The sequence below is a fragment of the Andrographis paniculata genome, unplaced genomic scaffold (assembly GCF_009805555.1).
Source record: "Andrographis paniculata isolate CXL003 unplaced genomic scaffold, ASM980555v1 Contig62END, whole genome shotgun sequence".
NCBI lineage: Eukaryota > Viridiplantae > Streptophyta > Magnoliopsida > Lamiales > Acanthaceae > Andrographis > Andrographis paniculata.
In genome coordinates, this window is record NW_026137598.1 from 7,814,553 (window position 1) to 7,839,055 (window position 24,503).

General features: G+C 37.0%; 5 protein-coding genes across 5 annotated transcripts; 2 read left to right on the plus strand and 3 right to left on the minus strand.

The window, feature by feature from the left end:
- The first annotated feature begins 2,562 nt into the window (after window positions 1-2,562).
- LOC127260630 (putative 1-phosphatidylinositol-3-phosphate 5-kinase FAB1C) lies at window positions 2,563-8,984 on the plus strand. The gene is made up of 11 exons (XM_051288464.1): window positions 2,563-3,737; window positions 3,937-4,617; window positions 4,713-4,866; window positions 4,950-5,294; window positions 5,453-6,157; window positions 6,239-6,570; window positions 6,648-6,774; window positions 6,850-7,014; window positions 7,134-8,165; window positions 8,235-8,501; window positions 8,592-8,984. The coding sequence occupies exons 1-11, from the start codon at window positions 3,322-3,324 to the stop codon at window positions 8,844-8,846; spliced, it is 4,479 nt and encodes a 1,492-aa protein (XP_051144421.1). The 5' UTR covers window positions 2,563-3,321; the 3' UTR covers window positions 8,847-8,984.
- Window positions 8,985-9,276: 292 nt separating this feature from the next.
- On the minus strand, window positions 9,277-12,250 carry LOC127260632 (U-box domain-containing protein 11-like). Its single transcript, XM_051288465.1, has 4 exons — window positions 11,791-12,250; window positions 11,213-11,329; window positions 10,690-11,130; window positions 9,277-10,615 (listed from the first exon to the last, which is right to left on the minus strand). Exons 1-4 carry the CDS (start codon window positions 12,118-12,120, stop codon window positions 9,545-9,547), a joined length of 1,959 nt encoding a protein of 652 aa, XP_051144422.1. The 5' UTR covers window positions 12,121-12,250; the 3' UTR covers window positions 9,277-9,544.
- Window positions 12,251-13,257: 1,007 nt separating this feature from the next.
- Window positions 13,258-15,185, minus strand: LOC127260633 (heavy metal-associated isoprenylated plant protein 37-like). The gene is made up of 3 exons (XM_051288466.1): window positions 14,640-15,185; window positions 14,485-14,560; window positions 13,258-14,388 (listed from the first exon to the last, which is right to left on the minus strand). Exons 1-3 carry the CDS (start codon window positions 14,676-14,678, stop codon window positions 13,421-13,423), a joined length of 1,083 nt encoding a protein of 360 aa, XP_051144423.1. The 5' UTR covers window positions 14,679-15,185; the 3' UTR covers window positions 13,258-13,420.
- Window positions 15,186-17,526: 2,341 nt separating this feature from the next.
- Window positions 17,527-18,504, minus strand: LOC127261368 (heavy metal-associated isoprenylated plant protein 20-like). Its single transcript, XM_051289696.1, has 3 exons — window positions 18,314-18,504; window positions 18,155-18,230; window positions 17,527-18,066 (listed from the first exon to the last, which is right to left on the minus strand). Exons 1-3 carry the CDS (start codon window positions 18,395-18,397, stop codon window positions 17,771-17,773), a joined length of 456 nt encoding a protein of 151 aa, XP_051145653.1. The 5' UTR covers window positions 18,398-18,504; the 3' UTR covers window positions 17,527-17,770.
- A 1,457-nt stretch (window positions 18,505-19,961) lies between these two features.
- Window positions 19,962-21,978, plus strand: LOC127261367 (pentatricopeptide repeat-containing protein At1g71060, mitochondrial). The gene has a single exon (XM_051289695.1). The coding sequence runs from the start codon at window positions 20,336-20,338 to the stop codon at window positions 21,857-21,859; it is 1,524 nt and encodes a 507-aa protein (XP_051145652.1). The 5' UTR covers window positions 19,962-20,335; the 3' UTR covers window positions 21,860-21,978.
- Window positions 21,979-24,503: the final 2,525 nt, after the last annotated feature.

A 24,503-nucleotide genomic window follows, 5' to 3' on the forward strand; every position in this document is an offset into this window, starting at 1 on the left:
TGTAAATTAATAATATTAATCTCACTTTAGAACACTAAGCAGACTGTGTCAATGGCTAAATTTTACTCTCTCCCTTCAATTTCTATTATTCTAAAGTATATTTGGACGATTTTTTTTTAGGTGATTGTCTTTTTGTTATGAATAGAAAAATTTGCCTTTAGTGTATGGTAGAGATTAAAATTAATAAATGAATTAAAGATAAAAATGTAAAATTTATGTTTAAAAAATGAAATAGGACCATAGTTGTTGGACGGACATTCCAAATAGAAAAGTAGGATATTAGTTTGTGGACGGAGGGAGTATAAAATAAGTAAGCGATTAAATTTTTAATTGTTTATTTGTGATTAGCTGAATTAATGATTAAATAGTAAGTGATCACGCTTTTTGAAAATAAATAGCAACTTTGACCGGAAAGGAAAGGAAAATGATTAATCTAATTAAGAAACTAAATTTTTAAACAATGTACCATATTTAATTTAATCTGGTCAAGAAATCAGACTTTGTTTACATAAAAGGTTTTGAGCTTTTTAAAGTTTTAGAAATTTCTGTGAATTCTCAATTCATCTTATTTCATTGTTAAAAATTCAATTGATATGATATATTAAAAAAAAAAAAAAAAAAATCATTTAATATGATATTTTAAAAATAGAATTTTTTAAATAATAATAATAATAATAATAATAATATTTGCAATTGACCAAACATGGCACAATTAATTCAGCATTTCAGCTTGGTCGTTTGACCCGTGACTGATAAATGATAATATATATATATATATATATATAATATTAATTTTACAATAATTACAAATGCTGTTTATGGCCGTTGTTTGTTCGTCAATAAAGACGAGCTGCTGACACCACCAACCAATTTTTTTTATTCATTCTTGTTATCTCATTTTCATATTGAAAACATTTTCACTATTCCACTCTCACATCTGCTTCATTTTTATTTTTACTTTTTAAAATAATCATAAAAAAAAAAAAAAAAAAAATTAAAATTAAAATTAAAAAAAAAAAAAAAAACGAACAAATTAGAATAGGCACGTTACTATAAAATAAGTTAGTGGTTAATTAGATATAATGGGCCTTTCATTTGCACAAAAATAATTGTATGACTGGGCAGCTCAACAACGCTTGAGAGGTCTCTTAGTACCTCCGTCCCACGTACCATTTCACTTTCGAAAATTATTATACATTTTAATCTTATTTTAAATTTTTTAATTTTATTTATTTTAATTTTAATTAAACTAATTATTTATATTATAGGATAATTATTTTCACTAATACATTCTTAATTATTTACTAATTACATCCCTCGTAAAATACTGTGTCTACAGTGTAGCAGACACGATATCTCGGACGAAGGGAGTACTAACACGAATAGGGATTTTTTAAAAAACTAAATTAAAAAATAATAATATTTTAAATTAATAGCAATTTGATTATTATATATATATTAAAATATAAATAATTGAAATGAGGATGTATAATTAGAGATACTAAATAGTGATATAATTTTAATGAAAAAAATATTTTTGTTGTAAATACTACTTAAATATATTCTTTCCTTTTAGGATAAAATGACCGTGCTAACGGATATACGAAAATTTAGGTAAAATATGATGAGTAAATAATTAAAAAGTGTATTAATAAAAATAATTATAACATAATAAAAATTATTGAAAAATAAGATAATTAAATAATTTAATCAAAATAAAAAAATATATATATATAAACTGTAAAATTTAACGCGATTAAAATGTATAATTATATTTTCTAAAAATTAAAGAACAAATTATGTAGAACGGACGAAAACGAAAAATATGAACCATACATATGGGTCGCATAAAATAATGTTTAGTGAAAAAGTAGTTTTAGTAATAATAATACTATTTCTATTATTTTTGCTTAAATTTGTGTCCTTGTTTTGGTTGAATATGTTTTTATAATTTTCTTTTAAAAAATATTATAAAAGAAAATTATGTAAATAATGTAGAATTACCCAAACAAAACCGAATAAAATTGGAACTTCTTAAACTTCTTAAATTAGAAATAATGGCAAAAAATTAGAATATATGAATATTTTTTTTTATAATTGTTATCATTGAATAATATCATTTGTAATAATATATTAATTTTTTTTTAAAAAAAAAAAAAACTCTGATCACAAGTCCAATCTACACCATCACGACGTCATATTATTTTTTGATATCTTTTAAATATATAAAATATTATATAGGGACTGAACAAATTAGAATAATTTTCAATATTTATAAGCAAGAATTAAACAATAAATTTATAGTATATGATTATTTTAAATCATTATAATAGGATTAACGTGTTATTAAGAATAGGATTTTCTTTTAAATTGATAATATCTGCATTAATAGCACCAGATTTAAAATATATTCTAAATTGACTTACTTTCCGTAATAGTATTTGCAGTTACTAAAATTAATTTCCATAATAATTGTAATTATCTACAATAATTTAAAAGGAAATTGCGTAACCTTAAAGAGGCGGTGGGAAAAGGCGCACACAATTTCTGGTACAAAAAAAAAGGCACCTTTATAACTCCCCAGACCGTTTCTGACCAATAGAAATCCAATCGCGCGACATTCGATTCTCCACGTTCAATCCGTCAAGGAAAATTCAACCAGGAAGCAGAAGCGAATGCGGATTTCGTCGTCCAATAGTTCACAGTTGTGGGGTTTTACTCGAATGCGAGGCGAGGGATTAGCGGACAAAGTGCAGGGGAGAATGACGTGAGTGTGTGAGTGTGATTGTGATTGTGATTGGGAGAATGTTGTGTGAGGAGTGAAGATGACAGCTAGTGTGGTTGGATGGAAGGGACAAGCTTTGTTGTTGTCGTTGAAGAAGCGACTGGTTATGGAGATGCGAGCCGCCGCCGGTGTTGGTGCGAGAATTAGAAAGGGAACCTTGTCTGAACTGTTTCTTTTCCTGCTTTTCATTCTAACGCTATTCGTCCTTTGATTAATATCAGGATTTAGGGTGCGGAATGGTAGTGGTGTTACATTGATGGTTTTCTTTTTGTGCTTTTGTTTGGGTTTCTTCTTTCATGTAGAGTAGGTTTCCCCCATTGCCGATTTTTCTGGGATTTGTGGGGAAATTTACTGTGGTGGAAAACGTGTGTACGCACACATGATCTCCTGCAGGAAGATTAGAATTTAGGAAATCCACTTTCTTTTTTAATTGTGGATTTCAATAGTTGGATTGCATTTTGTTGAATTTAGGAAACGATCAATAGGCTAATAGCTCGTTTCTTTTTTTCTCTTAAGAAAGGTTGGATACAAACTTCATGTCCTGTGGCTTAGATATGAGTCATATGACTGATAACAATTTGAGCATCTGCTCCTATTGTGGGTTGAATTTTACGAATTCTTGTAATAAATACCGCTGTTGGAGCTGTGGAAGGCTGCTGTGTAGTAAATGTGTTCTGGACAGTGCTGCTTTGGAGGCAGCCATCCTTGGTGAGATTATGGTTGGCATCGGATCATGTAAGTTTTGTTTCAGACTTGATCATGGAACCAAAAGTGGCCAGAAGTTCTGTGACAAAGTATATCCTTCTGAATCACTCAGAAGACTGGAACAACTGTTACCGAGTTTTAGTGGTGAGAGAGTAGATGATTATTCGCCTGGTGCATTGAGTAGAAGCAGTGATGAGTCATGTTCAGACCATCCATCTCCGGTACCTGTATCTGCCTCACCAAGAAGGTACTAGCTGTATTTGGCTATCAAAAAGGATGGCTGATCATTGTTTGTTGCAGTGTATTGACAATTGATAGTTAATTTAATTTGTTGATGCCTTCATTGAAGATATTCATGTTAGATATTCATTTGTTTTCTTTTCTGGTATGAATTTCTACTGCTATGCAATCCTTTTGGAGTGACACAAATATCATGTTATTGGCAGGTACAATGACAGTGAAGAAGAAGATGCCATAGCTGCTAACTTCTTCAGCACATCAAGTGAATACACTCATAATACTTCTGATGGTGATTTTGCTTCTGACATAGCCAGGGATGGATTTTGTGGTTATACGGCCACCGGTTTGAGCACGTCAGATACCCCCTCTAATATCCATTTTACTTCCAGTAGCATTGGGCAATATGTACAGCAAGAGGATTTGGAAAGCCGAAGGACTCAAATCTATGGTCCCTTCAGCCAACAAACATTGGACTTTGAAACCAATAGTCTCATTTGGTTACCTCCTCCACCCCATGACCTCTCTTTAGAAACCAATTTATTTACATACGATGACGAGAATGATGAAGTAGGCGGCTCTTGTGCAATTTTTTCCTCCAGTGATGATCTCAGTAGTATATTGTTGGAGAAGGAGAAACAGCATGTTGATCTCAAGGAATCCCTAAGAACTGTTGTGTCGGGGCATTTTAAAGTTCTTGTATTGGAGCTTCTGCAAGCACAGGGTATCCCTAGCGAAGAGAACTGCTATGAGGACTGGCTGAACATAGTAACATCAATAGCATGGCAAGCTGCCAGCTTCATAAAACCAGATACTAATAAAGGCGGTAGCATGGATCCATGTGAATATGTAAAGGTTAAATGTGTTGCCTTAGGACAGTGTAGTGAGAGGTAAATATTGTCTGTTAATATGTTTCAAATGCTCCCCGTGTCTGTACTGTATATGGTAGTCTTGTGACATGAAGTTCGATGTTTTCTGAATGCAGCAAACTTGTTAAAGGGGTTGTTTGTACGAAGAATATAAAGCATAAGCGTATGATTTCTAAATATAAGAATACAAGATTACTTCTCTTAGGAGGAGCGCTTGAGTACCAACAGGATCCTAATCAGCTGGCATCTTTCGGGACATTGCTGCAACAGGTTCCAACTGTACTAGCTTTGTCATCGTATAATTTATTTAAATTGCAGCCTTGGTTGTAGATTCATGAATGTTTGTAAAACAGGAACATGAGAATCTCAAGATAGCTGTTGCAAAAATAGAAGCTCATCGTCCCAATGTCCTTCTTGTGGAAAAGACTGTATCTTTGTTTGCTCAAAACCTACTCTTGGCAAAAGAAATCTCTTTGGTCCTGAATGTCAAAAGATCACTATTGGAGCGTCTTGCAAGATGCAGTGGTGCTACCATAACCCAGTTGGCTGATCATTTATCTGCGGCAAGAATAGGACACTGTGAACACTTCCATTTGGAGAAAATTTTAGAAGAACATGAACCTGCCAATCAATCAAACAAAAGACCTTTGAAAACCTTAATGTATTTTGAAGGCTGTCCAAGGCGTTTGGGTTGCACGGTAATGTTTTCATGCTTCCGCTGTATGGCTTTATTCTTTTCAATATGATTTGATATTATTGTTCGCTTGTCCAATAATGGGATAAATTGTAATGTTCTTGTTAATGTTTAAAGCTTAAAGAGAGATGCTGAAGCTTATTCTTGGCATGATATTAATAGGTTCTGCTTAGGGGCGCATCTCATGAAGAACTTAAGAAGGTGAAAAAGGTGGTCCAATATGCTGTCTTTGCTGCCTATAACTTGTTACTCGAGACCTCTTTTCTTGCAGATGAAGGCGCTACCCTTCCTAATCTGGAAGTGAAATCATCACATTTTACTGCAGAACATGTGACTTATGATAAGACTGTCCCATTTCCAGATTCTGTGGAGACTACTGCTTACAGAGAAGCTGTCCCTCTTATGAATGCTGAATCTGTAGATCAGAATTCGAAGCTCAGCTTGCCGCAATCCCTGAATGAACTCGAGGAAGTTGGTTATGATGACTCTTCTGTGCCCTATCTGTTTAGATATACGGAGGAAGTGTACAAAGCATGTGAGGAGAAACTGGGACATCATTCAGTAGTCGATGACACGAAGCATGCTTGTCCGAGCATCAATATTCAAAGCCCAATGGAACCAGAAGATCAAGCTCCTGGACATTCAGGTGAGATTTCGGGACTTGCAGTTGCTCAAGGAGCCGATGATACCAACACCACAATTGAATATTCTCCAACTAATGGCAATAATCAGAACATTTTAGTTTCCTTCTCATGCCACCGTATCCTCAATGGAGATGTATGCGAGCGTTCACGGCTCCTTCGTATAAAATTCTATGGCTCTTCTGATAAACCACTTGGGAGATATCTTCGTAATTTGTTGGATAAGGTTAACTGTAGTGTCCATTACATTTTCTTTCTGTCCCTCCACTCCTATCTGCTTATAATTCGTTGAGATTTTTGTTGCCAGTCCACTCATTGTCCTTCATGCAAGGAGTTGGCCGATGCCCATTCAATAAGCTATACTCACCAGCAGGGCAATCTAGTGATAAGTGTGAAATCTCTACCCTCTGTCAAGCTTCCCGGGGAACAGGATGGCAAGATATGGATGTGGCACAGATGCCTCCGGTGCACACCTGTAGAAGGAGTCCCACCAGCTACACACAGAGTGGTTATGTCTGATGCTGCTTGGGGGCTTTCTTTTGGGAAGTTTCTTCAGCTTAATTTTTCGACCCATGCCACCGGAAGTCTTGTTGCTAGCTGTGGTCATTCTCTTCAAAGGGACTGCCTCTGGTTTTATGGGTATGGAACCTTGGTGCAACTTCCAACTTAACCTTCAAGTTGTTGATGATCTTTTATTGTTTATTTCCATTCAACAGGTTCGGAAATATGGTTGCTTGCTTCCGCTATTCAAGCATTAATATTCTTAAAGTCAAGTTGCCACCATCAGTTCTTGAATTCCGTCACCCTGGTGAACAAAGTTGGATCAGAAGAGAAGCATCTGAGGTTATCTTAGTACCCACATAGACTTTTTATTCGTCAATACATCAAGTGTGGCTAATATGTTACCATTTGTTTTAGGCTTTGAGCACAGCAGAATCCCTGTATGCGAAGATCTTGGCTGCTCTTCAAAAAATTAAATCTAAGAGCTGGTCTTCCATGCAAGAGTTCTCAGATGCCAGCAACTTTCATGGCCGAATCTTGGAGCTAAACCACATACTTGAGAAAGAAAAGAAATATTACAAAGTGAGTCATTAATTGTGATTCAATGCTTCTAAGTTCTAAATTCTCATGGCAATGTTATTTTTATCTGTTATTGCTCTTTTTGATTGCATTCTGTTCCTACCACTGCTATATCTGTATAGGATATGCTATGTCTAGATGACAAGGGGAATCGGGACCAGGATCAAGCAGAAGTTGATATTCTTGAAATTAACAAATTGAGACACTCTCTCTTAATTGCATTGTTCGATTGGGGTCGCCATCTGGATTTATTGAACTCCCTCAGAAGTTCTAATCTGAAATCTTTGAGTGATACTGGATCTAATGATCCTGAAACATGTCTCAAAGATCATAGTGGAGATAGCAATGAAGGGAGGCCTGAATTTGCACTTGATACACAAGCTAAATGTGCTGGAAGGCCATTTGCACCAGCCAGAGTTTACTCTTTCGATTCTCTTCAGTGGCTTCTAGAAAGAAACATAAAAGTCCTCTCCCATGCGTCACATCTGTTGCCTTTTCAATATTTTCATGCTTCGGAAGACTGTAATTACTTGCTCAGGGATACTGCTTCAAACCCCTCTCCGGTAGCGCTATCTGAATCTGAAAAGTTATCAAATGGCTCAGCTGCTTTAATCCCATCTGTATCAATTTTGCCCAAAGGAGCTTGCTTCATGGTCCAGGATGGTACTGTCATCACAGTTTATGACGATGAGCCCACCAGCATCATACTATCTGCTCTTTGTTCGAAAGAGCATTATAGCTTGGACGGTGAAAATTACAGCTCCGAAGATGCATTGAATACACACTACACTGATCTGAATCGTTTCCATCTCAGAGTTTCGTTTGAGGATGAGTTTTTGACTGCCTCTGGTAATTCGAGATTCTATGTGACCTGTTATTTTGCGAAGCAATTTGATTGTCTTAGGCGGAGGTGCTGTCCTAGTAAGGTGGATTTCATTCGTTCCATGAGCCGATGCAAGAAATGGAGTGCTCAAGGAGGTAAGAGCAATGTGTACTTCGCTAAGTCATTTGATGAACGCCTCGTAATCAAACAGGTCACCAAGACAGAGCTGAACTCGTTTTGCGAATTCGCGCCAAAGTATTTTAAGTACTTTGACGAATCTCTTAACCATGGCAGCCCGACTTGTCTTGCAAAGATTCTCGGCATGTATCAGGTTTGATCTCATTTCTACACTTTGAAGTGATGTCTAATCTGTCAATCTAATTTTGTCGGATAACTCCAGGTTACTGTCCGGAACTTAAAAAGTGGGAAGGAAAGGAAAATGGATTTCATGGTGATGGAGAATCTCTTCTTCGAAAGAAACATCTCCAGAGTATACGACCTAAAGGGATCGACGCGATCACGTTACAATTCAGACACAACCGGAGCAAACGAAGTGCTGTTAGATATGAATCTATTGGAATCACTACACACAAATCCAATATTTCTCGGAAGCAAGTCGAAGAGGAATCTCGAGAGGGCCATTTGGAATGATACATCGTTCTTAGCCGTAAGCTTTTCATTGCATTGATCCAAAACCATACAGGCTTTTTCTTGTTCCTTGTTCAGTACTAAATAAATCTCTTTGTCGGGTTTCCAGTCTGTTGACGTGATGGATTACTCATTATTAGTCGGAGTGGACGAGGATCGGAAGGAGCTGGTAGTCGGGATCATCGACATTTTGAGACAGTACACATGGGACAAGCACTTGGAGACATGGGTGAAAGCTGCTGGGATACTGGGAGGCCAAAAGAATGCCTCACCCACCATTATTTCCCCCAAACAGTACAAGAAAAGGTTTAGGAAAGCTATGACAACATATTTCCTTACAGTTCCTGATAACTACTGGTCCTAACGAACATACCAATGTAATTTACCAATCCTTTCCTTTTGAGTAAGAAGTGTATGGCTCGATGAAGCTGGCTTCGATAATTACATTGCTGTTTGTTGTGGCCATTGTTTGTTCTTCAATAAAGACGAGCTGCTGACCTGACACCACCAACCAATTTTATTATTGAAAACATTTTGGATGTATTTGTTTGAAGGATTTGTGGCAGAGCAAGACAAATGTGGATCTTTTTTAGGGATTCCATTCATTGTACATACAGTCAGATGCTAGGTTCACTGTCCCCAAAGATTTCTGTAATAAAATATGGTACAATGCTGGGAGACTATGCAACAGTGAAATAATCAGAAGATACGAACATTTATTATTATTGCACCAATGGTGAAACCATGTCGTCGACTTGAATCAATGTAGTGATCTTACAAAAGGTGTACGTACATCGAAGAAACCATCAATCAATTAATCTCGGAAGTCATAACTTACAGAAATAAGCAGATCGAACAAATATTTGGGGGCACTCAAGAACGCTGTAAATTAAAATTAATACCAAAGGAGAGGGGGAGCATGAAAACTTGCTTCTTTCTCATGCTTTTCAATAACGAATCCCTCCTCTTCCACACACCTTAAAAATTTGTGTAATCGTCGTCGATATATCGACAGTCAGATCTGGTAAAAATACACAGAACAAATGAATACATAACCTCCTCTCATGGCTGCTCTGCCCTGCGAAGATGCTCCAGCAACGACGCCGCTTTCCTTTTCGATCTCTCCGTGCCCGTCTTAGCAAGCTCCGAGAGCGGTATCACAGCGCCGAGTCGACTTAAGCACGCAAGATTTTCATGATCCCTTTTGCACAAAGAAAGTAAAATCGCAGATGCATTCTCTTTGTTGCGAGGCAAACCCGTCCGCAGGAGATCGATCAAGACGGGTATCGTGCTGGCTTTCACGATCGCCGATTTCGCCTCTTGGTGGCTGGCAAGAACAGATAGAATGGTTAGAGCTTCGTCGATCATGGAGTTACTCGAATCTGTCAGCATTTTCAATAGCGCCGTCACAATCCCCGCCCTTACGGCCCTTCCCTTGTTTCCGTGATATATACACAAATTGAACAACGCAGTCGCGGCATCTTTCTTCCCTCGGGCGCTCCCGCTCTGAAGCAAGTCTACCAACGCGGGAATCGCACCAGACGCACCGATTATGATTTTGTTTTCATCTGCAAGAGACAAACTGAAAAGGGTTGCGGCGGCGTTCTCCTTGGCTTCCATGCTTCCAGCTCGGAGGACTTGAACGATAGACGGGACGGCATTTGCGAGCATTATCAGCCCCTTGTTGTTTTCGTAGATCGATAAGTTGAGAATACAGGTCACAGCATTATCCTGAATCTGTCCATCCTCAGATGTTAATAGGCTAACAAGAATCGGAATGGCTCCGGCATCGGCAAGCAAGATTCGATTGTCAGTACTTCTCTTAGATATCGACCGGATCTCAGCTACTGCAGCTCTACGATCGTCCATGGACCGGCTTGAGAGCTTACGAACAAGTGCTTCGACCGCTGCTATGTCGTCAGTGACATCACGAAACGATCCGTCGCTCTTTTTAATCTTACCGCTCATCATTGCAGTCGGCTGTTCGATATTATGCTTCAAGCACCATTGAGATATCAGACTGCGCAATACATAGTTCGGAGTCAGGGTAAGATGCCGAAGCTTCTGCTGAGTTTTGGGGCACGTTGTGTTTCCGCAGTCTATCCATCTTTGTATGTAAGATCTCTCGTAGGTCTGAAATGCAGAAAAATCATTACATACAAAGTTATTTTTATCGAAAAACAGTAAATCAAAGGCAAGAATTTTACCTGTCCCGTGGCAACAATTACGGGATCCCTCATAAGTTCAAGGGATATAGGACAGAGAAAATCCTCAGGAATTACGGGAGAATCTAACTTTTTCAAATCGTCTAGACTCTTCCATGTTGCGATTTTGATCCTCCCATTTTTGGGATCCTTGGGAGCTTGAATTTCATGTGATGTGGTTGAGCTCCTCAAACTTTCTTTGTTTTGATTGTCTTTTGTAGCATGGTTTTCTATCCCGTTACTTTCAAACTGAGTTTCCACTTTCGATTGGATGCCCTGATCGACATTCTCTGCGCGCAGAGTGCCAATGGCTTTCAAGCTTGGCTTAAATGGATCGATCTCTTTGTCCAGTGGCTGTGACAATGTCCTCTTCAACAAGCTTGAATTCAGAGGCCCACCATACTTTTCAGTGGCTCTTCTCAGCTGTACTCGGACCAATTCAACCTGCAGGCCATAGAGAAATGTCACATACTTATCTGTCAAGTTAGTTCAGATAGCAAATATGAAGAAAATGTCGAAAATTCACCTGTTCTTGCACTTCTTCTGATATTTCAAAATCATCATAGGGTAAGTTAGTCAAAGCTTTCTCCAATTTCCATGTCACGCATTGAAACTGAAAGAAGATTTTCTTTGTTGCTCCATCCTTAAATCAAACAATACAAAACCTTATAAGATGCCTGCCACATTAACACAAGTTCACCAAACAAACATAATATAACTCGACGTGTAGATACAATACAACAAGAACTTTGATTATTTCAACAGAAGTACAATTCTCCACATTTCAGGAACAGATAAGCTTTGTAATTCCCATACACCTCACTGGAAAACAAGAAACAAATGTAGACTATAGTTGATCTCAAGTAAAAACTGCTGATCCATAGATAAACAGAAGAACATCGAACAAAAAGATGCGAACAAAGAGGGATCAAATTTAGATCAGAGGCCAAAAAACTCGATTCAGAGTCAAACCAACAGAAGCAAGCTGAAAGCAGTACAAAAACCCTTCCAATCCATCCATTCATTAATTCAAAAACAATGTAGGCTATGGAACTTCAACAAACGACCTAAATCAACATTGTTTGCACAAATTGAAAAACTTACAGAGGTAGTCTCGGAGCTCTCAATGTTGTTCGCAGCGAAGACCACCCTTTTCGCAGCCTGAAGCGCCACAGTTAAATCAGAAAAAAACGAACTTCGTGAAGACGAAGAAGAAGACGAAGATCCATCTCCCTCCCCGTCATTCCTTCTAACTTTCTCCGAATCCCTAATTTCCTCAATCAAATGCGCCAACAGCGACACTCTGCGGGCCAAATCCGCACAGTCCTTCTTGTAAACCCCTGCAAATCCGGCACCGGAGACACGGCCTATATCCCTAATTAAACGGAGCAAGGCCGGCGCCGCTGCCAACGCCGTGGTCTCTCCGCCAGCCATGATTGAGGAGAAGGCGTAGGAATGGCGTCTGCTTGGGATTAAGCGTCAATTACAGCCACAATGCAGCAGCAGAACTCCAACATTGCGAGTAATGGAGACGCACCGCTATCGCTATGTGGGACTGAGACTTATGCGCTTCTGAGTTGTACCTTACAGTTGGCAATTTCCCTTTTTATTAAAATAATAATAATAATTTAATTAAGTAAATGACCTTTTTGCCATTGGAGCTTCCTCGCTTCGGTGAAGATACCATTCATTTGTAGATTAATTAAATTTTTGGTTGATTTAATCAAACATTTACCAAAAAAAAAAAAGATAACTTAAAGAATGGAGAAGAGAATTTATCATTAAACAAATAATAATATGAAGAAGTCAGATTAATTAAGAGACATCGAAATGGCGAGATTCGAGGAAAAACTTAGGTACAATTCATACAAAGAAACAAATGAAAACAGTTGTAAGGAGAATATTGTGAGTGGACAAGCATGCATTGGCAGCCTGTGCTGTGTGTTACACATTATATACATAGATATATGAAATTTAATTACTTGCTTAATCTAATAAATACATATAAATAGTTGGTGAGCCCTACAAAGTCAATTCCTAAGGTGACTTTGAAAAAGCCCATGTCAGTTAGTTAGTGTAAGTATATGACAAGAATTGGCATTACGGCTAATACAAAGCACACAAAGAATAAATATAAATATTGGTTTTCTTTCTTTTCTTTTTTTATTTTTTTATTTTTAAATGAAAACAATTATTGTTAATGATATATATTATTGTATTGTATGGACGTGAGAATATGGGTAGTGGGTAGTGTATGGATGATGGGTTGTGTCGCACCATAGATAGAATTGAATTGCCAGCTGCAAATCAAATCAGTTTTTGCATGAAATGAACATTGTGGGGGCATCTTCCATTTTGGATTAGGGGACATGTGAATTACATGTGTGTCCAAACCTTTTAATGAGGTTTCAGACAGGATTCACAACTTGCCTTCCTGAATTTACATCCTTACCCCTCAAACTTCTTGTATTCCCTTTTACTATAAAAACTTATGTGGGTTGGGCTGAAAAGAATTGGGCTTCGCTTCTTACAGATTTATTTTTTATAATTTTATTTTTATATATGTAGAAATATCTGTTGCTTAATCCAAATACTGATTCATTGTCTTGGCAATGTCCGTACCGAATAGAATGTGATCCACAAAGCAAAGCATAACGGAGATTTAAATACAAACCCTAATTTAAGATACAATTTAAACCCTAATTTGGACACGATTTCAACTTCTGCGTTTACCTTACATAATCGAACAAGCGCCGACGTCGTCGTCGGCGAAGACGAGGCCGCCGGCAGAAGAGTGATGATCAGCTCCGCCGCCGTATCCGACGTGGCCGTAGTTGTAGTAATACCCAGTTGTCGGAGGAATCGACGGAGACATGTTGTACGACATCACCCGCGGCGGCGGCGGATGCAACGCCGGCCTGTTCATCATCATCAACGACGACGGGTGGTTAATGTACTGCGCCTGATGATTTCCGTCCATGTTCATCATCATGGCTGCGGCGGCGGGATTATGCGAAGCGGCGCCACCATTGCCATGGAAGCCGGCAAGGTTCAGGACGGCGTTGATATCATTTCCAATTTTTCCCTCGCCGGAAACCCCGCCGCCGTTCCTGTTCCCGGCGGCACTCTGAAGAGCCGCCAGCGTTTTCTGGTGAATCCCTCCGGAATTCGAGCCCGGTTTACCCACACCATTCTGATTACAATTCCCTTTCTTCCCAGCTCCGCCGTTCACGGCGGCGTTGGAAGACGTGGCGCCCGCCGCCGCCGCAGCCCCGACGCCTTTCTTGGCAGCTTCCGCCATAGCTAATTGATTCAATTTCTCCCTGAAAAGCACCTGCATGTCCTCTTCATCGAATTCATAATCGTCGTCGCCATCATCGTCCGTGCCAACGTACTCATCATCCTCGTCGGAAATCGAAGGAAACTTCTGGTTACATTTTAGGGCTTCAAGACCCTTAGCCAAATTACCCTTCTGCCCCTGTCCCTGTCCCTGTCCCTGTCCCAACTTCGTCCCCTTCCCAATTCCATCGTCTTTATTACAGGCATCCTTATGCTTCTGAATCTGATTCAGGCAGTTCTTCTGAGACCACAGCTCAGCATGCTTCCCACCCTTCCCTAATTTCTTGATCAGGCTTGCTGAATCCACACTCCCTGAAACAGTCACTTTCTGCTGCTCTACATCGATATTCACTTGGTAAACCCCTAAACAAATTCTCAAAATTTAATTAAACAAAAAACATCAATCATCAATATAACAAAAAATAAAATAATAATAATAATAATAATAAAGAATTTAACCTTCAGTCCTATGCAAGAGTTTCTTGACTTTCTGCTTACATCCTTCGCAATGTATGTTTACTCTGAGAACACAAGTCTACATAAAAGGTGCAAAAGGGGGATTTAAAAAAGACAAACACTGTACATAAACTATAAAGTAAATTAAAGACAACTACCTGGATCTTGAGCAGCTTATAGTCTTCATCTTTAGTCATTTTCTTGAGGGATGTTACGAAATGAATACGAAACCTCTGTGCTACAGAAGGGGATTATATGGATAGCTACAAAGCAACTTTCATAAGAGATCACAATAAACAATCAATAAACAAATATATATATATGTATATGCATCAGTTGCCCGTTGCCTTGTGAGCTTCAACACCACAGACATAGGTTTTAAACATTGAGGGTTGGGTAAAATAACAAAAAACACACGACACTGTTACAGAATGCAGAAAAGATAGAAGTTGAAACTGACTGACGACCAAGAAAATGAAAGTCAGAAGAAAGATGGAGGGAGGGGCTGAAAAAGGCTGGAGGTTATACAGTAACACTACTCTTCTTTTGATGGGAAAGGATCCCTTTGTTTAGGGGGTCTAGCCTAGCATAGGTCAGTAGTAGATATGTATTTTATTACAGAGGGTTTCCGGACCTCAAAATCCTCGAGCATCTGCACCCTTGGTTCGAAGGAATCCATGGTTATGGATGCACTTGGTGCTGAGGTCCTGAACTCTGCTAGAACTGGATTGGTTAATTGTCTTTGCTCTGGTATTTGAAATGATGTGATTCAACGTTAAAAATGCTGTGAAAAAAGACAACAAAAATAAAAGGAACAGCGACTTGACAGGCTAACTTCTAACCACTGTCAGATTTCATTTCTCGTGAACAGTGTGATTAATTTATTACTGCTACATAAACAATTAAACTCCACCAAGAAACCCTAATCTTGTTTTTAACCATTATCTTGATCGTTTGGTGTTAGTGCCTGACAAGATTACGTTTTGATTTTTTTCAAATTTGAGATTGCCATAAAATTGAACAATAAACAAATGAGTAGGAATGAAAATTGCTGTCTTGTGCAAACAGCAGAAAGTGAAATGTAAGAATTATTGTATATATATGTATGCATGTATACATGTGTGTCTGTGTATTATGAATGCTTTTTCTGGGATTTTCACACCCAATGAAATAAATAAAGCCCTTGTCCAATTTTGCCATTTTAGTGAAAGAAATTAACCTCAACAAATTTGCCATTCTTGCTGTCCTTTGACCAAAATTTTTTTAGCCTCTGACTGCTACTCTACGTTACGATCTACAAGAAAAACAAACAAAATGTGTTTCTTTAATTTTGTGTCGCCACTTTGCCAGAACATGCAGTGAAAGTTTTCATGTAAGAAGATAAATAATTATCGATGGGTAACAAAGAAGTACCAACAGTTGTAAGAATGTGCAAATACTACTGTAAATAATGTTGTTTCAATTTTCAAATAAATTTCGCCATTTCATTTTGGTTGTGTTCTGGAAAAGTGTGTGTGTCTGCTTGGAGACCAGACCAGACATGAACAGAGAACAGAGGAAGCCATCATTACTTGTGTTCCCAAGTTTCTTTTTCCCACATGGAATTTGCAGTCAACTTTTGCTTGTGTTTCAAGCCCTGTTAAATAATTTTCTTACACGAATTTTTCCAAGTTTCAACCCATGCCATCATTGCCTTTTTCTGTCCCTTGCTTAAGGGCACACTTACCCATGCACCTGGGCTATACTAATAAAAAAAAAACAAAAAAAAAAAAACAATTTATCAACTGTAAAATATTCTTCCACATCAATTTTTTTTTTTTAATTTTTTTTTTTTTACATTATATGAGTAATTAATTTTCATTACTTCACGTATCGATGGCCCAATTCATATTGAAAGTATACATAGGCCCAATCTATGACTACGTAAAAAAGGTAAGGCCATCGAATGTTTTATTGTGGGCCCTACAGTAGAAGGAAGGTCAAGATTGTCCGGGATCACTGCGGCTAGGACTTGCAGGAATTTAAAATTATTCATTTTATATTTTTGGGTAAATATATATTTTAAATTAAATATTTAATTAATTTTTATAAATAAATAAAATACATTATATATATATTAAGTTAACATACGTATATTTTTTTTTAGAAAAAATAATATTTACAAAAATTATCTGACAGAAAACATTTAAGTCAACAAATCTATTGTGATTGCATTATTTTAATTAAAAAAAAACTTATAATTTTTTAAAGGAATCTAACAACATACTGACTAAAATCTAGATTTCTTCATGAATTATATGCAATTATAAAACAAAATCTTTTCTTGAACATTTTTAAACTTCTGAAATTTTACAATTGTTCGTAGAAATTTAACAAAATTTTACTATTCATCCAATTTTTTCTCCCCAAAAACATCAAATCAAACACCTATTTTTCATTTTTTATATTATACTAAAAATTAATTTTACATTCAAAACATCACATCAACACCTATTTATATCACATCATACAACTATTCAAATTCAAAATTTTTACTATTCAAATCCCAACTCAAAATCCAAAAGCCCCCACAAACACACCCTAAAAGATTAATATTAAGTTTAATATTTTATTAAAAATTAAATATAATTGATGTGATTTTTTCAAAAATTTAATTGTGATAAATTTTTAAATAATGTCGTGTCAACATAGCTAAATTTCAACCAACTTCAATACAGTGACCATCTGCGTAGCTTCTAGCTAAATTGTTGTTCAACAGTGTCATAACAACCTTCTAAATCTAGTTTATAAAGAATCCAATATATTTAATTTAACAACATAAGGTGTACTATTTGTTTAGTTAAATTATTGAAATATATATATATATTTTAGGTAAGATATAGAGAATTGAGTAAGTAGTATAATATAATAAATATGTATAATATATATATATATATTTTAATTCTTTTGTTTAATTTAACATCCATAATATTTTCTACTTTTTCATGGAAGATGAAACTGAAATTTGGAGATTTCGAACCAATTCAATTTTTTAAAATACATATCTTATCAAATATATTAATGTTTCTAAATTTTCAAAATTATAGAACTCTTCTCGTTTAAACAAAAAATGTACAAAGACTCGAATTGAAAACCTCTAGCTAGAGTACATGCAACAACATGTAAACGAACTAAACCCTATAGTGTTTGTATTCTTTTTTTTAAATAAAATAAAATAAAACAAATAATAAAAAATTAAGTTAAGGTGTACGGACAGTAGTATATAACGGATTGATGAGACGACGTCATATCACATGATGGAGCAGGCGTCGACGTTGTCGTCGCTGAAAAGGTTGGTGTATTTGTCGACGGGGGCATTGGGAGTGGCCGGATACGCCTGCGCCACGTTCCGGACATAGCCGGCGGGAGCCTTCTTGTCGTAAGCCTGCGGCGCGTAGGGGTACGCGGTCAGCTTGTACTCGACGTACGGCCACATCTCCGCCTTCTTCCCCGTCCTCTGTACCTTTTCTAGAACCTTCTTCGCCTCCACGTACCCGCTCACGCTCACCCGGCTCTGCTTTCTGTCCACCTCCACAGACCGAGCCCCTATAATATACATATATATATTATTATATATAGAGAGAGACACACACACACAGAGAGAGAGAGAGAGGGAAAGAGAGATTGTTATTACCTTTGATGGAGGAAACTGCATTCCTCACTCTCCTCTCACATCCGTCGCAGTCCATTTTCACCTTGATTTCCACTGTCTGTATGTATATGGTAACTACTTAACAATTTTATTGATTAATTCCAATATATATAGAGAGAGAGATGATGATGATGTTATTACCTGCATAGGCTTTCGTTTTTTGGTCTTTATTTTGGATGTATCGATGTCTGCACACATATCTGCAATATGATCCACAAACCCCATCCTTCACTTCTTTCTTTCTTTCTTTCTTTCTTTCAGGACCTTGTTAGGACTGGACGACGACAGCTGAGTTTAATTTTGAAGCTCCCAATTTGAAATTTATTATTGCCTCCAATCCACCATGACCATCTATATATAGAAACTCACAACTAATATATTATTATCAAAAAATAAAATAAAAAATTTACAACTAATAATAGTAATAATGTTATGTTATGGGTAAGCAACAACTGTAATATAACGGCGCAGCAGAGATTGCCCCTTTGTAAGAAAGAAAGCGACCTTTTTCTACCAATCATTCATATTTTATTTAATTATTTATTTAAATATCACTTCTGCTATGCTAGCTACGTTTATTTGACTTAAAAATAAAAAAAATAGTAAAAATAAAATAAAATCCTCCATGTCTAATTATGGGTTTTTGTTGTGTTTTTTTTCCGAAATTTCTTCCTGGGATTCCTCGCGGATTTAATAATATGCCAGTTAATTACAAACCGACGTCGTATTGTAAACAGCTCTGCTGAGCTGGCGGCTCCATTATATACAGTTCAATTCCAGTAATAGGTAAACGGTTTCTTCCTTGGTTCACATTCACATATATGTTACGCTTACGCGTACGAATTGATATTATTGCTAAATTTAAAAATTGAAATTAATGGATCGAATCTTGTTCGTTCGATTCGAATGTATCATAATTAATTAGCCAAATTAATGCAATAATTCAGATTATTTATTTGATTGAATTGGATATATTTGGCGACTTTGTATTGCTCCACTTCAGCTTAATTAGTCATTCGACGCTGTATTTAATTACATTCTTGAAACATTTGGGTTCGTAATTATTGCTGTCATTTTCGGTGTCTGTAACATGTTTTTAGATTTTTATCTCTTTAAGCGATAAACATCACCCATTTATTGATTATTAAATTTCGTTTTAATAACTTCTCGTTTTAATTTTTTATTTTTTATTTCCAGATGTTGGTGGGATGTCCTTGTACAGAGCAAATACGTGTGATTAATTGTGTATAAAGTCAGAATTTAATTTTGACATGCCATGGGTGAATTAGAGATAAATAGATTTGTTTCTGATTTAATTAATTAATTAATTATTGTCATGAAGTGTACCAAAAGGAATTATACACGATTGCTACATGACATGTGGTATGTGTGTCTGTGTGTTCAATTCTTGTAAGAATTTAATAGAAAACGCTACTTGTGTTGTGTGGATATAAACGTGAAAGCGTGTAATTGGAACCACGATTTTCGCCAGCTATTTTAATATTGTTCTACCCACAGGATATTTCTAGTCTCTAGATGTAAAATATGTATGTAATAATATAATCCTGATTTTTAGATTTAAATCTGTTTATTTTATATTAAAAAAGTTGGGGTTTCGGGCCTCGATCCAAATAGAAAACCATTTAAACTTAGGCCCATTTCTGTAAAGCCCTAATTTATTTTCAGCCCAAATACTCGTTTTCTTCTTCGCCAAGCTTTATCAGATACAGTGCAAAATCCAGCTCTGATATTTCATCTGCTGAAGCCCAAAATCAAGCCCTAATTTTGATTTTTCTCTTCTTACGTCGGTTTCGTGTGCTATGGCGCAAAATCCAGCCGTAATCATCTTCCTGTTCATCTTGCTCTTTCAGAGGAGTCGTCTCTTACAGCGCATAATATTGTGAGTTCTATCCCCCACATTTTTCATGGCAAAAGACAGAAGCAAATGCGAGAATCTTTCAAAGATTTGCTGCAATTGTGACGTGTTTGATCCAATACGATTCTTCTGGTTTTGGGAGGGGTGGACCAGGTGTACAATTTTACTATCTCCTGAAAAATCATCGAATTTAGTTTATTGCAGATGTTTTTGGATTTCCGCGGCTATTTTGCTCAATTAAATCTTAGCAGCACACCATCAAGCTTCAAATCAGTTCCGATTCCTCGATGGATTTTCTGAAATTCATCATCGGAGGTATAGGAAAGCCCATATCAAGAAACTCCCATCGTCAATCTAGAATATTTACCACAACAATTTCCAGACCGAATCTTTATAAGCTTCCATCTAGCTCCGACACGGAGCATAAAAATGCCGATAATAATGAGCAAACCGACAAGGAATCAGAAATGATCCGAACCATAGTTTGCAGGGTTGTGAGTTTTAGAAATCTCGACTCTGTTCTGAATTCTGCTGACTTATGCGACGATTTATCCCCAAAAGTGGTCATTGATGTGTTGAAGAAGCTCAAAAATGCCGGAGTCTTGGCGCTATCGTTTTTCCGGTGGGCCGAGAAGAAAAAGGGTTTCCAACACACACCGGAGTCCTACAATGCCCTAATCGAATCATTGGGGAAAATCAAGCAATTCAAAATGGCATGGCTGTTGGTGGACGAGATGAAATCAAAGGGCATTCTCGATACAAGCACTTTTGCCCTAATTTCCCGGAGGCTTATCAGGGCAAGGAAAGTGGCAGAAGCCATAACCGCATTCGAAAGAATGGAGAAAGACTACGGCCTGAAGCCCCAATTGCAGGACTACAACAAGCTACTTGATGCTCTCTGCAAATCAAAGCATGTTGAGATTGCACACCAGGTGTTCGACGTTTGGAAAAACACAAGGTTCATCCCCAATGTCAAGTCCTACACACCATTGTTGGAGGGTTGGGGCCAAGAATGCAATTTCCACCGCCTGAATGAACTTTCCAGCGAGATGAAGGCTCACGGACTGCGGCCGGATACAGTCACTTACGGAATTCTGATCAATGCCTATTGTAAAGCTCGAAGGCTAAACGATGCCGCGACATTGTACAATGAAATGAAATCGACAAGAATGCAACCATCCCCGCATATATACTGTACAATGATCCACGCATTGGCAAACGAAGGCCGGCTGAATGAAGCTATGGAGTATTTCAATACTTGCAAGGCGAGCAATCGTGGAATCGATGCTCCTACTTACAATGCATTGGCGAGGGCGTATTGCCGGTCGGGAAGATTGGGGGATGCATATAGGCTAGTCGATGAGATGAGGGTGTTTAAGGTTGGGCCGGATGCGCAAACTTATGAGATACTATTGCATCATCTTGTCCGAGAGGGGAAGCCGGAGGAGGCGTGCGCTGTTTTTGATGGGATGGATTGCGAGCCGGGCGTGGCAACTTTTGATATAATGGTGAGGATGTTTTGCAACGAGGGACGGGTGGATATGGCGATGAATGTGTGGGATCGGATGAAGGGGAGAGGTGTGCTTCCGGATGTGAAGATGTATGTTGTGTTGATCGATTGTTTGTGTCACGGTGGCGAGGTAGACACGGCGTGCCGGTTAGTCCACGAGATGATGGACATGGGCATGTTGCCGAGCAAGAGAGTGTTTAGGGATTTGAAGAGGTTTCTTGTTGATGAGGGGAAGGAAGATTTTGTTGTTGTTTTGGATCACAAGATTGAGAGGATGAGAAAGATACCATTGGTTGGTTAATTAGTGTTATGGTGATTTGAATTTTAAGTATTGATTTATTGTGATGTGACGATGTGTATCAATGGTAAATATGCATTCATTCAGTAAAAATGATGTCTTCTTGTTCAATCGATTTTAGGGCTTTGTGAAGAACTGGGACATATATCAACAACCCAAAAACCAAGAACTCAAACAGGAGAGGGCACAATACAAGATCAAGAAAATTCCTTCACATTTGATGTACCAGAAAACATTAGAGAGTGTAAAACAAGAACGCTATTGCTTTTTTCAATTCCTTCACCCAAAAAAGGATAAATTAAAAACACTATTGCCTACTGCCTAGTACCCAAGAAGCTACAAAAAAATTCTTTAAAAAATTAATAAAAAAACTGCCTAATCCCTGAATCAATCCTTGCCTTAGTCCTTTGGCAGAAGGTCTCTAAGTCACTTTTGGTACTTCATCCTGCATCAAGAAAATCTAACAAGCAGATCAATAGTAGGAGAGCCGTTAAGAGATTTGAACATATATATATATATATATATATATACGTGTGTGTCAATTACATATGCATGAAAACGAAAAGCAACTATCATATTCATGTGTACAATTAAACAAACATACACAATAAATAAATTAAAGGAGTAGTGGATATATAAATAGGGAGCTCCCTTCAGTCCAAGGCGCGACAGCAAAATCCAAACTCAGCTCCCACATCGTTGCATCAAAAACCCACCATTCGTACGTCCAAGAATTCGATGTGTTCATGAGCCAACGATATAACAGCTGAGTATTCGGCTTTCGACCTGCCTCGAACTGGACTGAAGGAAGCTCCATACTCCACAACCCTAATCACACCAAACCAAACCTTGAATTGTAAAACCCTAATTTCAGAAACTTGTTTGCTTTCAAGCCTTTGCTGGATGGATGGAGGAGCACAAATGAAGGGTATGGTATGGTATGGTATGGTTACTGGATAGATATATAAAGAGGGGAGGGGAGGGGAGTGATCAGGAGATTTTGGGAGACATGAAAATCTAGGGTAGACTGTAGAATTATAAAGTGTAATTGATGAGGTGAGATTATTATTGGGGATCAATCATACATAGTACTTGTATATATATATATCATATCAGAGGAGGGTACGTACTGCTCTCTGTTGATAAATCTATTACATCCATTTGAGTAACAGGACAAAAAACCCTTGAAAATTTAATGCATATATGTTTATGTGTTTATATAGTATAATTTGAATTTATTTTTTACACATCTTGTCAAGCACATCACAGCTGTCTGTCTGGCTTTGCAAGAATGGAGATAAAAGTCTCGACACTGTTGCTGCACTATCACTTGCCCACGAATCATAGTATTCTGAATTAGGGTTTTGGTTTGATTACCAGAATTGGGTGAATGGCTTGGAATTGGAGCTGTCCATTCATAGGGCTCAAACCCTAGGCTCTGATGATGTGCCTCATCACTACTAAGTTAATCATATTTATATACTTATAAAATTCTTAATTAATATATATAATTCTTGTACTAATAATACAGTAGTAGTGATTTAAAAAAAATTATTATATATACATACATACATGGAGTTTGATCAGCTAGCATGCTTAATTAACCAATATTTGGGGATAAGAAATGATCGAAGAGAAGAGACAGTGGTGTAATAAAATGTAAATTGAATGAAATGAAAGCGTACCTTAAAGTTTGCAAGAAAACCCTCTTTTCAGATTGTCCTTTTTTGCAGATGATATTCCCTGTTTGGCAAAGTTTTGGTTTCTTCCCAAAGCTAGCCAGCAAGCCATTCATGGCTGCTTTGACTGAAACATAGAGAGAGAGAGAGAGAGAGAGAGAGAGAGTGAAAGAGCTTCGACTAGTCATTTCATTTGTCATCTACTCACTGTCAATATTCATCTCCAGTAAATTTTTTCTATTACAATCCATTGCAGTCTGCAACAAACACTGTTAATCCCACTTTTAATTTAAACTGTACATATATAATATAGACAGATAAAATCAGCGAAATTCATTCTTGTTTTTCTTTTTAAAAAGAAAATCAAACAGTACGAGTATTTCCTTTACCTCTAAAAAAAAAAAAAAAAAAGATTTATCGGATGGAATATTTTCGTGTAAAACTAAATTCTAATTTTTTAAAATCATTTAGGTTCTATTTTGAGCCTCATAGGCCCAATTAGTAGCTATTTGGGCTATGAACAATATCATCAAACTGTACAACAATTGGGCCTTTGGAGTTTGGACAACTTAACGAAATTCCCACAACAATACATATGGCCACCATACAATGAATTTGGACATATTTATATATTTTTAAATTTACTAGTCAACTTTCAAAACCCTAATTTGACCGCAAGATTTTCAATCTCGAACGAGAGGCTGCCTAGAAAAGCGTACAGTTCTATCCAATTAAGTCTGGCACGTTTTTTTTTTTTTTTTTTTTTTTTTTCTTTTTTTCCATTTCTCGCTCAATTTGATAAAACTGTAAATTTGGCACTGTATTGAAATTTTAGTCAAATAGAGAAAAATTGCAATCAAAGAAAAACTTGTCTAATAAGTATATACAAAATAAATAAATTGATTAATTATAATTGAGCTTTGGTCGTAATATTTTAATATTTGATTTAATTCTCTATAATTTATATT

Excerpts from the sequence above, each read along its gene's own strand:
- LOC127260630 (XM_051288464.1), top strand. The coding sequence starts at position 3,322 with ATGTCCTGTGGCTTAGATATGAGTCATATGACTGATAACAATTTGAGC. Across the intron at positions 3,738-3,936 it reads GTATCTGCCTCACCAAGAAG|GTACAATGACAGTGAAGAAG; the intron begins GTACTAGCTGTA and ends TGTTATTGGCAG. Across the intron at positions 6,571-6,647 it reads GACTGCCTCTGGTTTTATGG|GTTCGGAAATATGGTTGCTT; the intron begins GTATGGAACCTT and ends TCCATTCAACAG.
- LOC127260632 (XM_051288465.1), bottom strand. The coding sequence starts at position 12,120 with ATGGCTGGCGGAGAGACCACGGCGTTGGCAGCGGCGCCGGCCTTGCTC. Across the intron at positions 11,131-11,212 it reads CAGAAGAAGTGCAAGAACAG|GTTGAATTGGTCCGAGTACA; the intron begins GTGAATTTTCGA and ends TATGGCCTGCAG. Across the intron at positions 10,616-10,689 it reads TAATTGTTGCCACGGGACAG|ACCTACGAGAGATCTTACAT; the intron begins GTAAAATTCTTG and ends TCTGCATTTCAG.
- LOC127260633 (XM_051288466.1), bottom strand. The coding sequence starts at position 14,678 with ATGACTAAAGATGAAGACTATAAGCTGCTCAAGATCCAG. Across the intron at positions 14,561-14,639 it reads ATAAGCTGCTCAAGATCCAG|ACTTGTGTTCTCAGAGTAAA; the intron begins GTAGTTGTCTTT and ends CCTTTTATGTAG. Across the intron at positions 14,389-14,484 it reads ACTCTTGCATAGGACTGAAG|GGGTTTACCAAGTGAATATC; the intron begins GTTAAATTCTTT and ends GAATTTGTTTAG.
- LOC127261368 (XM_051289696.1), bottom strand. The coding sequence starts at position 18,397 with ATGGGGTTTGTGGATCATATTGCAGATATGTGTGCAGACATCGATACA. Across the intron at positions 18,231-18,313 it reads AAAAACGAAAGCCTATGCAG|ACAGTGGAAATCAAGGTGAA; the intron begins GTAATAACATCA and ends ATATACATACAG. Across the intron at positions 18,067-18,154 it reads TGCAGTTTCCTCCATCAAAG|GGGCTCGGTCTGTGGAGGTG; the intron begins GTAATAACAATC and ends TGTATATTATAG.
- LOC127261367 (XM_051289695.1), top strand. The coding sequence starts at position 20,336 with ATGGATTTTCTGAAATTCATCATCGGAGGTATAGGAAAGCCCATATCA.